The sequence below is a fragment of the Saccostrea echinata genome, unplaced genomic scaffold (genome assembly GCF_033153115.1).
Source record: "Saccostrea echinata isolate AGI-Se365-2 ecotype Australia unplaced genomic scaffold, CSIRO_AGI_Sech_v1 ptg000041l, whole genome shotgun sequence".
Classification (NCBI taxonomy): domain Eukaryota; kingdom Metazoa; phylum Mollusca; class Bivalvia; order Ostreida; family Ostreidae; genus Saccostrea; species Saccostrea echinata.
This window is the reverse complement of record NW_026889790.1, coordinates 1829963-1845174: the sequence shown is the minus strand read 5'-3', so window position 1 is coordinate 1845174 and position 15212 is coordinate 1829963. Positions and strand designations below refer to the sequence as shown.

Here is a 15212-nt window from a genome sequence, read left to right as displayed (position 1 = left end):
GTGCCCCTAACTTGTAACATTGATACTGTATTCTGCAAGATTTTAAAACTTTTTGGACCGCCTGTCTTTGCGTTTTCTTTCTGGTGTTGAATCGTTTGTTGTTTTTTTTTTTTGGCATTGTGTCGCATTTTGAAGCACTTTTTTTATAAGCATGTTACTGCCTATCCTACGTAAAGAATTTTTTCTTTTTTATGGCCATTGAAAAATTAAAATTCCTACAAATAAAATATTCGTCAGAATATTGTTTCGTCGTGCAATGGTCATGGATTGTTAATATGTACAATGACAATAGATTTTTAATAATAAATATGTGAGTAAAACTTTTTTATTCTCACTAGTTTTATTGCTTGAAGTTACAATGTAATTGTTATACCCTTTTTATTCAGTTGTTATACCCTTTTTATTCAGAACCGTGATTGTACAGCTTAATATTAACTTTTAAAATGTCACTGTGTTTTTCAAAGACGCAATTTTTTACTGTTTCCATTTTTTTCAAAGCGCACAATTCGTTCAATTGGAAATAGCGCCCGAGAGTGCTTAAATTCTATAGTATCGAACCGGAGCTAAGAGTCAGTTGTGATTCGTTCTGATTGTATATACAGACAGTTATACATTGGTCACACCAAACATCAGACGCAGGGGATCCCCAGCAGTGGTTCAGTATTGTGATGTTCTGTAGATATACTGTTGTAAAGCCTGAATTCCCGCTCGTCCCGACATGGAGCTGTACATGTTGACAAGACGTACTGATCCAGCAGAACATTAGTACATGCTTGTTTACTGATGATAGAGATTTGACGAAATAAGTCTCTGTTAGTACTCACGCGAATAGAATTTGAAATCAATAGCGATTTTTGCCGTGATATGCATATAATGACAAGCAGGCAGATGATTCCACGTCCCTGCGTTATGAAAGGTTCAATACAAATTTAACTATTGGATTGTGATCGCAGACTTCAGTCGTGTAGTTTCCCTTCAAAGAGTATGAACCCTCCCTTGGTATCGGACTAAGTGGTCTTATTGTTCCAAACATTGTCATCGGACTGTCGGTGATTGGAAAAACATGTCCTTAATACCCTGTTATCCCACTAACGGACCACGAACCTCATTTACCATTCTTGGGAAATTTTAATTATACTCCTCTTTCGAATGTTTACTGATGTTCTCTGACGGTTTGCAGAACTGCCATTCTCTGGGGATTTATTTTAACAGACTGTCGCATGGTGCCATGTGAATGGATTACGTCTGATGTACCCTTCTTTGGGACAGTGACCCAGCACCATGGAAATGTTCTCTCTTATTAAAAGCTCCCTAGCGTCTGAGGACGCCAATCCCATCCACCGGCTCTACAGTGTGGGGCAACAGGTGGGGACAGGTGGACAGGAAATGTTGTGGCGGATACATGAAGCAGAAAGCATTGAAGAAGAAAAGGTGAGTGTGGCCATCTCTTTTTCATAAATGTCTGCGGAAGAAAACACCAACAAAGTTTACTTTGTCTCCTCAATCCCTTGAACCCTTTTTTTTAAATATAGAATTTTCTGTATAATCATCTTATCATTTGCAATCACATCTAATGTAAATGTAAGAATATATTGATACTTTAAAGACTCAAGAAATGATGTTTAAATTATCCAAGTTATACCTTTATAAACACTTTATTTAGTTAGTCAAGCCATTGTATTGATATGGTACTGTTCTAAGATAAAAACGTTATAAACAGGGATTTTATGGGAGAGATTCGTCTGAGTGTTGCATTACGTCAGTGTGATCAAACCCCATATAGAATGAAGCTCTCGATATAGTGGCTCAATTTGAGATCAAAATTAAGATATCATTTTGCAGCCTGTTTGGATTCGTCATGCTATTACATTTTTATTGCATGTTTTGTTCTACTTTACTCTGAAGATTTATCTTCAAAGACAACAATTAACAAATGCTTGAAGTAAAGTGATGAGCATGGAATGCCAGAGCGAATTCTGTAACATCCGCTGTGACAGAAACTTCAGTGTCTAGATTAAACAAATGCATTACTCATCTCCAACTCATAAAAAAGTGTTAAAATTCATTCATGACAACAAGGCATAGTTACGGTGAAATATTTAACTTATCATCAATTGATTTCTTTTCGTTAGTTCTACAGGTTTTATCTTTATATCTGCTCTCCTATTCTCATCAATACAATCAGTGCTGAAATCGCTCTCTGATACTCTTGACCTAGGCGTTGACCACAAAAACAAGGAAAACAATATTTTTATAGAATGTAAAGGCAATATTTTCTCCTGAAAAATTAGATAAATGATATTAGGGAACTGAACTTCCACTAACTGAACTGATTTCTAAGAAATAAAATGGAAACTGGATGCCGTTTTAAATTGACGCGTGTTCGATTCGCCGGAAATAATGCCAGAATAACGATGTTAAACCACGTCAACCACGTGTAATTACAGTGCAGTCAATAAACGAATCTCTCATAAAAATCTCCTTAATATGTGGCCTAAGAATTTGAGATCCGCCTTATCTATTCACATCGTTGAATAAACTCTCGAAAATTTAACACCACTGAATAATTAGGTGATAGTAGTGAAACAGATGATCACAAAATAGGCTCTGATAAAATGAAGAAAATTTATTTATATCATTGAAAAGTTTTAAACAGCTTTCTCTGTGCGCTGTGTGAATTTGATAACTCTATCAACATTCTGCCCCTACTTGGAAACGTATGATTCCTTCGTATGATTTTTCCGTGAAGATATTTTCAGTGTTTTATGCGGGCAGCAATCACAATCGCCGTTTTCAATTACAAAGCAACGCTGTAATTAGACTTTAAATATGGTTCATCAACTTTTGCAATTGCAGAGAAGAATACGAAGACACGCGAATCATTGCGTTCCGTCAATTTAGTGGTCAGTGGAAGTTCATTTACTTAGTCTCTTACTGGACAAATGGAAACGCACTTTTATGGCACGAGACGCATATTAAGGTAGAGCTTTGAAAAGTACTGGTATTTTTCATTGGCAAACATTGATACTGGGCTCTGTTACGCACTGGACCCTAGGGATGAAGCGGTTTTTGAAAAAGTGGACATACCGATTATATCGGTGATATATAACCTAAGAAAGGTAGCTTGTGCTTGAATAAATGCTGATCTCGTAGCAATAACGAGCTTTGTAAAGCACCGGATGCATAGCGGTAAAAAGCTTTGCATTGATTGGTTGTTTGTAGTTTTATGTCCCTTGCAAGATTATTTCATTCATATGAGATGTCACTGGATGCCGGTGAAGGGCCTCAAATTTAGACCTATACTTGGCATTAAGGGCCTTTGAGCAGCTCTCTACTGAGCTACGGTGATGGTAAAGCTTTGTAAGGCACTGGGCGGCGTATAGCGGTAAAAGCTTTGTAAAGTATAGAGCAGTAATAGGAGCCTTATAAAGCACTGGGCGCAGAGTAGTAAGGAGCTTTATAAAGCACTGAGCGGATTTGTTTGTTTGTTTGTTTAACGTCCTTTTCGAGAATTTTTCACTCATATCGAGACGCCACCACTTGCCGGTGGAGGGCTGCAATTTAGACCTATATACTCGGCATTTAGGGCCATTGAGCGGTGAGGGATCTTTATCGTGTCAGCACCTACTGCGACACGGGACCTCGGTTTATTCGGTCTCACCGAAGGACCGGTCTCCACGTCCCGCAGTGGGATTCGAACCCGCGACGTAAGGATCAACTCTGAGCGGATTTGTAAAGCACTGGACGCATAGCAGTAAAGAGCTTTGTGAAACAGTGAACGCATACCGGTTAGCTTTGTAAAGCTTGACGTTTAACGGTGAAGAGGTTTGTAAAGCACTCGACACATAGTTTTAACGAGCTTTGTAAGAAGTGGTTATTGCTGTAAAGGGCTTTGCAAAGCACTGGACGCATAGCGGTAAAGAACTTTGTAAAGCACTGAACGCATAGCAGTAAAGAACTTTGTAAAGCACTGGACGCATAGTGGTAAAGAACGTTATAAAGCACTGGTACTGAACGCATAGCGGTAAAGAACTTTGTAAAGTACTGAACACATAGCGGTAATGAACGTTGTAAAGCGCTGGACGCATAGCGACAGCTAGCTCTTTAAAGAGGGAACACAAAGGGATAAAGATGTTATCAAGCATAGGATGCAGGTCAATTAAAATCTGTAAGGTACATTAAGAATGCATAGCCTTGAAACTACGAATAGGTGCCTTACGATGTGTGAGCAAAAAAAGTATTGTTAAGTAACTTGGTCCATAACCTTAATGATCTCTGTAGAGCACTGGTTACCTAATAGTGATGAGCTTTGGAAAGCATTGTGCGCATACCGATACAGTTCTTTCTAATTTAGCGTTGGAAACCCTATGCAGAGAGCTTTGCAAAGCTGAATATATTTATCAGTGTGGACTTTTTAAAACTATAAAACACTGGTTACATGTAGGTGAAGATCTTTTAAAAGTAATTCAAGTTGGATTGCGATACAGGGCTCTGTGACGTTCTGGACGTATAAAAATATACGAAGAATTGAAGTGCATAGAGTCTTGTACTGCTTTGCATGAATAACAATGCTAAATTTTGTAAATCAGTTGGCGCATAGCGATAAGCATTATAACGTAAAAGTTGCGCATGTATCGATGATGAACTTTGTAAAGAACAAAACGCATGATAATGCGCTCTGTAAAGCACATGGACGGAGAGCGAGGTAAATCTGAATTTTATTGACCAAGGCTGAAACTAAACGTTCTACATATTGTTGTTTATAGTAAATGAAAGTCAGAAGGACATGGGTATAATTTACAGTTCAATATTCGTGTTCGTCATATGCTTAGAAATTATTTTCTCCTGCCATATTCATGTCATTAATATTCGGCTAATCTCTTCCCGAGAGATATTTTAATTCTTGGTTGGTCACAGGAAGTCGATAATGTCCGATGTTATTTATAAACTTTCTCAGACACGCACCGTAATACTAATACACAGCATGGTCCAATCGACAAGTCGAAACAACTATGCAAGTATATAGCTATTTATTTAATAATAATCTTTGTTTGAGGCTTTGAAGCTTGACAATTACAAATCATTCACGAAAGAAACTGGGTGGAAATTGTGTTAACGATATCTGTGTTATGAACTCATAATTCATTAGGGATATTCTAATGAATGGTATTTATGAAAATTTCCACAGAATATATTGATATGTAGAATAACGAAGTGGCCCATTGAGTATGTTTAGTTGCCGAAAAAAGGCTTTGAATTTCAAACATCAATTTACGCTATTCTCATAGTGTGAAGATGAAGGAAAAATTATCTGAAAGTCTCAGAAAAACAGAGATCAATCAAATTACAATCAAAAGTCACTAGAAATATTTCTTATGTTGGAAATTAAAAGAGAGTGACTTTCGCTGAGTTCTGTTATTTTATACATGCTCACAGCACAGAATTAATTGGCGTTATTAAGTAAATCGTAGGCCATTCTGGATATCTTAAGTGGTTTACTAAATCAGCAGTCTCACAATAGCTTCACTTCCGTTTCCTGTCTGGTAACGACATATTGGATAATGGCGGAGGTTAACCACCATATTCCGGAATTAATATGGCTGTTGATCCCGAGGTCAAATCTTTCACTGAATTTGCTCAGAGTTCCTCACATAAATCATGTAAATCGTTTTTGTTTCTCTCAAACGTTAATTATGCTGTATATGCGTCCTCAAAGGATCAGAGTATGTCTAATTTCATCGACGACTATATATGGAAAGTGTAATTCATCATTCTTAGTTTAAGTCCTAATTATTTCTTAGTGAAAGAAGATTTTATCATGAAAATAAGAGAGCCATATTTTCAAATTTTGAACAAGGAATATTACTGAGTTTAGCTGATGAATAAGTTTGAAGGTTTGATTTGTGCAAGAAAAAACAACAATTTGTAAGTAAATGTTTAAGGGCGATTAAGGGACTTATAATGCATCCAGAGTATAAAAGTCCATTACAATGCATCAATAATAATAACTACTTGAGTTCATGGTGGCAAATTTAAGGAATATTGTATTATACGGACAGTATTTTTTATATCATCTTTAGATTTAGATATCAAATCTTGAAATTTTATATATTGTATTTCAATTTTCCAAACTATCATTAGATATTGAAGAAAAAGAAAAATAGATATTGAAGAAGAAGAAGAAATCAGAAAAAAGAAGAAAAATACTTTGTGTTTATTTATTTACAATGAAGTCGACGTCAAGGGAAATCTTAACAAGGACAATTTCACAACTAGCTTCGAATTCCTCATTTACTGGTCGACATTGAATTTTTATCAGAGGGACACCGGGGACGATTTGAGCTCAAACTACAAACATTGTTCATATCACTGTTTTCAACATTGGTTTTCTATTTTTTATTAAACAAAAAACCTTAAGATCTTGAAATTCGAGTTTTGGACAGTACTTTGAGGATGATTTTAATACGTTTCAAGGAAATTCTCACTTTTAATGTTCTTCTGGTTTTTTTTTCAAATATACACTATAACTGAAGCTATTTTTAAAAAGCAGCTTGTCAATTTATTTTTTTACTTTTATTTATTATTTTTTTTTTTTGACATAAAAAATATGAAGTGCTGGTATAATTATCAGGAAGATCCGCGTGACCACTGATTATCCATTATGTTGTTAGAAACATACTGTGGCTAGCTCTTTGTTGACGAAGAGAAAATGAAACAGTATAAAGAGATCCACTGCGTTTTCTAAATGGACGGCAAGTAACGAATCACTGCAGAAAAATGAGAAAATGTCATTGGTCAAACTAAGCGTAGAGTAACATGAAAGCTGTAATGAGTTGGTCGTCAGGGGAATAGCATGAGACATTATCTGTTTCTAAATCGTTTTCTTATGGTCACCATTTTTCTCTGTTAAGATGTACAATTTTTGTTATTATTCCTTCTATATCTTATCATACAATAATTTGTAACAGCACTTTTCTGGTAATTTTATGATATACATATAGTAGAAAATAATAATTAAAATAAGGTATAACGGACTCTAAAGAATTATATAAATTGTTGCTTATTCAAGGTTGTAATATAATAAGGTTATATGCCTTTCCATTTTACATAGAAAAGTAAATTAACAAAATACAAATGCAAAACAAGATGTTTTTGTGAAACACTGATGCCTCAGTATGGCAGCTCATGGCTAAGGTTAAGTTTTTTCAAAAATAGGTTAAAATTCAAGTCATGAGTTTAAAAGGTTGGTACCCAAAGAAAAGTCTTGTCACAAAGATTACACACGTGAAATATGAAAGCCATTTCACAAACCACTCAAAAGTCATGTCCAAGGTTAACTTTTTTCAAAAATATGTCAAACTCCAAAGCCATGACGTCAAAAATGTTGGAACCCAAAAGAAAGCTCTTGTCATAAGGAATACAACTATGAAATATAAAAGCCCTAGCACAATTGTTCAGAAGATTTGGGCTAAGGTTAAAGTTTTTTTCAATAATAGGACAACCCCAAGGTCAAGGTCATTAGGTAAAAAATTTGGTATCCAAAGAAAGGACTTTTCAAATGAAATGCACCTGTGAAACATGAAAACCTTAGCATCAACTCTTCAAATGTTATAGCGAAGGTTAAAGTTTGGTTAAAGTTTTTCAAAAGTAGGTCGAGCTCCAAGATAAGGTTGTGAGGTTAAAAATGGTTATACCCAAATAAACGTCTTGCCACAAGGAATACCCATATGAAATATGAAAACCTTAGCATCAACCGTTCGAAAGTTATGGCACCGTAATGGAAAGTGCATTTATATATTAATTTCCCAGCAATCTAGACTTCCCGCAAGGATCACAACAAAATTCTGAAATGATGTAAACATGAAAACATATATTACGCAACAATGTAAACAGGAAATAAACTTTCTATTTATCCCGAGATAAGACAGCGCTGTTGTCGGTAATGAGGCTATAATCTGATCCAAATGAAGACAGGCTGGTATTGAAGATAGGTAATTTGATATGTATCTGGATGATGTACAATACGTCGCTGTATGCCTGGGTGAAGTCCAATATGTCGGAATATGACAGATCCGCTAGTTGATGGATGACAAAATACCCCCAGGGGATTATATTAACTTTGAGCAAATTAATGAACAGCGTACAAATATTTGACTTAAAAATAAATTCAGGGTCGGGAAAACATTCTTAGATTTGGTAATAGTGGCTCATGAAAATATTAGCAATTTCTTTAAAAAAACTTACTAATTGTAAAAGAATTCTGATAGAAGCAACGATAATCAAACAATATAATGAATAAAGACATTACAAAAAGATAAACTATCACAAACAAATTCTAAAAAGGACGTAAAACTTCAAAAGAGAAAGAAGAAAATCAAAACAAACAAATAAGTGTTTAAAAATTTATCTTGCTAAATTTAGAACTTTTCAACTATGAACTCCCACGGCCAGTCACAAGGCGAGGGGGGAAAATAATTTTAGGGAGAAGAAATTCTACAATTCTTGTTTTCAAGACATTAAAATGCAACATTCATAAATGAGAAATTGAATATGTAATTAATTTAAGAAGAAAAATATTCCTCTCTTTTTAACTATGTATTCGATCCCGAAGAAAGGTTTGGAAAGTTTTTACGAATTTTGTTTTCCAAAAATATTCCAGAGATAGCTTCTTGATATGATTATTATTTCTTCATATGAGGTATAGATGTTATCAATTAGAGGACGGTGGTGAGGTATCATTTTTACTTTATCCCATTCCTCTCTGATATTAAAGAGAAACAAACACGGAGAAGACCTAGATCATATTCTAGTTTCAGATATTTCTCGGTACATCGATGATGAAAGTTTGACCACTAATGAGAAATACTGAGAAGCGAAGTCAAAATTCCTCAGAATTCTCGAAGACGCTTTATAAAACATGATGGCAAGGATGCTTTGTAACAACACAATGACTAGGAAAACAGAGCTGCTAAATTGTATAGAGCTGCTAAATTGTATGAATTTGATGTTGGACATTAAATATTTACTACTTTTATAGCAGGTCTAATGCTCCAGGATTTTATTACATAATGCTGATCTAGGATGACAGAGAACATTCGATTTAGCTTGAGCACGTACATTGAATTACAAATGCTTAGCTTGAATATTTAAGAAAATGAAGATATTTGTTATCGATTTCATCTTTAAATCGATCAGTTTGAAAACAATCAGGCACATGTACATAATTCATCAGATCAGATACAGGCTTTCAAAGAATATTTAGATGAAAGCATTCTCCAAACAGCATTGCCTAAATGTGTTTCAAGTTTTATTTTACTGAACTGTTACCGGGGAGGAACATATAACGCTTTATAAGATAGGATCTTAAAGAGCAAAAGAAAAAAAACAAGATCTTTTTGAAGTTAATTTAACTAATCACAACAATTGTTTTAGAGAGAAAATGGTTAAACCAGAGCTACTCGTAAATACTGTTACTAATAGGTGGAATACTTTGTAATGTGATGAAATGTATATCTATGTCCCACTTATGTTAACCACCATGTAAAAATGCAGATGTGATGAAACATCCTCTATAAATACTACTGACATAAAACCATGAAGTACATCCACTAAATATGTTCTCCTTTATTTCTTATGAAAACCGGTTGCTGTTTTCTGAAGCAATTAACATATCTTACTTCTAAATTAGTTAGATCATCCTGTTTATTTCAGCCATGCATCTGTCTGAAAGATTTTTTGAGACAGTTTCAAGGTAATTCTTTTAATGTGATGTACAGATCGATAATGTAATATACCATGTACTTCCTTCACTTTTGCACCACTATTGCAATCATTGCATTCCCATATAGAGAACACAGAAAACAATTTATTGTTTTAAAATAAATACACCTAACATAAAACTATAAATTTATGCTAGAAATACATTATATATTGTGTTTTCCATTTATATTTCTCTTGAATTGAACCCTTTGTATTTTCGAAATTTTGATTAATTTTAAAAGAGTTCAACAACCGAATTTTGTTCATAATAAAAGAAGTATTTCCTCCAAAAATGAAAGAAGGAAGGTTTTTATGTATGAATAAATCTTTGAAAAATACAAAAAAAATATTCTAAATGAAAACATCGATTTTATTTTATTCTTTAATAAATATACTTTAAAAGAACTATTTCAAACACTGATACCAGCCAGTGCAAATTTATAATGAACTACATTTTAAAATATAATTTCTATAGCCATCATGCAAAAGGTCCATTTCAGCGACTTTATACATACAAACAGGCTCTAAGAGGGGTGTAATCACGGGGATCTATCATCTAATCACACTGTTGTTGACAGTCCTTGGTCAGTGATCGATCTAACTACTTGTTTTCTTCTATTTTCTTTTGTAGACCATGTTTTAGTTTCTTTTCTTTTTAATAAGAATAGGGCAGCGAATTTTCCTAATTTTCATTGGTCATCTGCAGACTTACTTTGTTAAAACCATTCTGATTCTACACACAAGTACTCTGAAGTTGATATCAAAAAAAGATTCTTGAGTTTTTCATTGACAATATCTATGTAGACTTTGGAGATCAGGCTCCTTAATGGTCCCACAGGAGTTCGCATACCTATCAATTTTACCGAAATTTTTAGTAAATAAAAAAAAATACGTAATACCTATAATAATAATAATAATGTTATTATTATAGGTATTATGTATTTTTTTTATTTGATAGAAATTTCGGTAAAATTGATAGGTTTTCGAACTCCTGTGACGGTCCTTAAAATAATTTAAATTTGTGGTGATGACATTTGGATTCAGGATTGGACAACTATATAGAGTTCAAAGATATATGTAAGACATATATAGAATAAGAAGTCTGTACTTTGAATCAATATACGATCGGTGAAATTTACTGAAGTCTCTTTAAGCCTCAAGATTAGGACCACGGGAATGCTTTCATTTTTTAGGCATTAATTTCTTAGTATGTGATATATGACTCAGGTGAGCGCTGTAGTCCTAAAGATTCTTGTGTTCTTTTGCGCTGAAATGCTAAAAAAAGATAATTCTTTCGTTTTCATCACACAGGTAAAAATCAAATCCTATTAAATGGAGAAAACCTTGAATCAGAGATTTTGCTCTGGACCAAATATAATGAAGTTTGTGAAGGCATAAACTCAAAAGATGAAAAAAAGTACCCAGCTATTTCTAAAATAGTCTCTGTTTGATCCACTGTATTATATGTATATACATTGTATGCTAATTGTACCTCATGTTCCATGTTTATGAGTGAAAAAACTGAACTCTTCCATGATGCAGGTTTCTAGGCGTAATAATGTAATTCCTTATCGCCTGATTACAATGTAGATTAGAGAAGAATTTAACGATTTTCAGCTTGTGGAAAAAGTGTTGATAAAATGTCCAAGATCAGATTTTCAATTTGGAGAACTAAAAAGCATAGTTAATGTACATCTATACAATGATGTTATTTCATATTTTGTATTATGAGTTATGTCGTAGATTATGCAGACATTGGGCTAAATATGAAAGGGAAGACCTGGCCTCAATACCATAAACTGAGAACAGACTTAAGTCAAAAATTTGATTCTGAATATGTGCCTAAAAAATTTTATGCCTTAGATACATATGAATGCATAAAACATATTATTTCCAATTTATTTCCAATAATATTACAGCAGGCTTGTATATACACAAATTTTGTTTCATTATCAAAATTATTTTAAAAGTTATACTGATTTGAAATTTTGACTTAAGTGTGTTTTCACTTTATGGTCTTGGGGCTTAAACACTTTGTCAGAATGGATTTAGTGTTTTAAAAATATATTGAAGAACCGTATTAGAAAGTTAAAAAGCAGCATGCGAACCTTCTATCCTTCCTTTTTCACTAAATCGCAGGTGATAAAAGATTTAGTAAGACTACATGAACAGTATCTTATGGATCCAGGAGACAAGGCTTCTTATAATATCGTCTTTGTTTGTAAGGGTCAGTATTATTCGTAACTGTATTTTATAGAAGAACTTGTTTTAGTACTAATTCTATATCTGGAAATCCATCTTATACTCACAATTCACTTTTCTAAGGATGAAATTCTTCAAAACATATTTCAGTGTTTAATATTTTTAACATTCCAGTTAACCAAGGTGAGATCGATCTACCCTACCTAAACTAAATGGTATTGGAGAGAGGTAATTTGCAATGTATCTGGATGATGTACAATACATGTATGTCTCCGTATGCCTGTCTGAAACCCTACCTAAACTAAATTCCGCTTTCACCTGAATATGATGTTTACGTCTCCCAACTTATTCAATACTAAAGATCATGCTCTGAGTACGATCAATTTTTAAACCGATGCAGGCTACTGACAGATAAGTCGATACTACAAGGATTTCAACAACCTCGTTTCAGCATTTCGGAAATTATTTAGTCGTTATAATGACCTTGTTAATATAACCTATCATGACTAACGTGGTTCATACTATTTGTCAGGCTTTTGTTTTTATACTGAATTTGTATACTAAATGTTCCGTGTACCTGATTAATACATAGAGCTCACGGCGGGTGTGACCGGTCAACAGAGGATGCTTATTCCTCCTAGGCCTCTGATCCCACCTCTGGAATTTCCGGGGTCCGTTTTTTATGCCCTGTTTACAGATTTGTATTGTTGCTAGATTTTTGGATGTCGATCACTGTTTGTTATCGTGAGGGTGTGTATGTTCGTGATAGGGTGTGTGTGAGGGTGTGAATTATTTATAACATGAAATTAAAAATAATAAATAATGAATTAAACAACTTATGTTGTGCAGGTTATTGCTTCTTACGCCATCGTTTGAAATCTTAATGTAAAGTAGTTTATAAAAATACTCAGGATCTTCACGAGATTTTTCAAATAACTTGCACCTTATGTACTAATCTTCTACAAATCTTTATAAATCATGGTTCAGACTTACCGCATATTAATAGGAATATGAAATTAATGTTTGCTCTTTATTTTAAAAAGAGTAGTGACATGCAGGTAGGAGTGTAATCTTATGAAACATTGATCAGGTTCGCCAGATCTGGCGGAAAATAGTCATCTCACTCCGATCGACGATCAAGACATGTCATCCTAAATCAGTTTTGATAATAAACTGCAGACACTATGAATATATTATGACTAATTCTAACTGTAATTATTCATATCATAACGATTTTGTCTCCAACGTGGCCCCGGAGCTAAGCAGACATCTCTTGTAATTCCTCAATCCCATGTGATGGCGGAGAAATAAATGCTAGGGTTAGCCATGAGATATTAGTATTTTCTGAAGACAAATTGTCGCTTAATCCCAGGAGAAAATGTCCTTCTCATTAGCTACATAAAACTAAATGCTGTATTGAATCTAAGGTCCCGGATGTTGCGGAAGAGATGGAAGATTTTCAATCTTTCCATAGCCGCTATATGTCAATATAGTGACCTAACATTATTGACTACGGCTGGAAATCTCATCACCAGATTTGATTATGTCAACTCAGTAGGCTACTGTTGAAAAAAAAATATATTTGTTCGGTGCTTCATAAAGATAGAGCAATTAATTTTTTTAAACGCAGATGACTTCATTTTACGATTAGAAATTGCTATTGTATCGGCTGTGGATAACGACTGGTAGACTATCAAGACCTCCTATCGAGACCAGCCATGTTTATTTAATGTAGAAAATCCATCAAAATCACATTTAATGGATTTAATTCACATTACATTGATTTACAACAAGTAATGTTTTAAAAGATTAAGAAAGTAAACCATACACCTTAATTAAATTGATAAATACTAGCAGTAATGTTTGTCGGTCAACACTAAAATTCAGCAAAAGCAATCAGACGGGATTTCATGTGGAGGAATGAAAAGTCTGCATGTAAAGAACTAAAAACAAACAAACAAAAACAGTATTACATTTCTTTGTGAGTTAGTATGGCATTATTATTGACATCTGTTTTGGTTGCAAAGAGTTACACTTAAAGTTTGATCAATTAAATGTCATTTTTTCGGGGGGTGGGGGTAGGGGTCGGGGATTGTCTTATTTTCTACACCTTGTTGACATCAATTAAACTATGAGTTATGCTGTATATAAACTGGATTGAGTTTATGCTATTTTGCTTCAGCCAAATTTTATAGCTAACATCTATGGGCTATTGGGAATAAAAATTTTAAATTTCATTTTTTCTGTCCCCTAGGTAGTGGCTATAACCATCAAAGAAGTATTGTTTAGCTGCCTACCTCCGACCCGATTTTCAAAAGTTAAAAAAAAACTTTTAAAAGTTATATTTGCACGATTTTTTAAATTTATAGAGATATTTATATTAATTTTCATAAAATTAGACTTATTTGGCAAAGCAAAGATAGCTGTATGAATTTGGTTAAACTCGGGTTTTTCACTCAAGAAATATATGGAAGAATATTCTCAAAATGTGCTTCCCCTTATGACACAAAAAATCCCCTTTCGATGTATTACACGTTATGATTTAGTAGCTTATAGTTGCGGGGGATGGGGTGGGGCGGGGGGTATGTTTACAGACCAAAGAACTACAAAAATGTTCATTGAGATTACAACTGTGAATTAAAGTTTTTGTTGTGATAGTCCCTATGTCATTAACTGAATCACATAGGCCTGTCATGATTGTGTGACAGTGGCTGAAAGATGTTTGACGCAATTTACAGGTTATCAAATAAATCAAAGAAAAATGTACATACATAAAGGATTTTTTACCCGATAATGTAAATGGAAAGATTTAGTAGTCTGTGACTTTTAAAACGTTACATTATTAGATACAAATTTTCATGTAATATTTATTAAAACTCGTAATTTATATTCAACAGCTTGTTATTTATATTCAAAAACCTGTTACTCATATTCGTTAACTTGAAAAATATTCTGAATTGTGTGATTTATATTGGATAATTGTTATTCATATTCGTAAAATTGTGATTTATAAATATGCTATATATTGGGATTTTAATTCGAAATGTTGACATTTATATTCAAAAACTTATTATTTATATGCCAAAAAACCCCTTTTGTTTTCGTTAATCTTGTAATTTATATGCAAAAAAAATGGATATTCATAATTTATTATTCATATGCAAAAACTTGGGATTCATATTCGTCAATTTTATTACTTATATTGCATATAATGAAATGTATAGAGATGTAATATAGTATTCAAGTTCAAA

At 33.5% G+C, this 15212-nt stretch overlaps 1 protein-coding gene across 3 annotated transcripts in view; it reads left to right on the top strand.

The window, feature by feature from the left end:
- Positions 1-1044: 1044 nt before the first annotated feature.
- LOC133200750 (SCY1-like protein 2) overlaps positions 1045-15212 on the top strand; it is a 48806-nt gene continuing 34638 nt past the window's right edge. For 2 of the 3 annotated variants that reach the window (XM_061336535.1, XM_061336534.1), the window contains exon 1: positions 1367-1431. In XM_061336535.1, coding sequence (XP_061192519.1) covers positions 1387-1431 — 45 coding nt within the window. In that variant the 5' untranslated portion in view covers positions 1367-1386. Of the gene's footprint in view, positions 1432-15212 lie in introns of all 3 variants that reach the window. The other variant, XM_061336533.1, reaches the window with a different exon arrangement.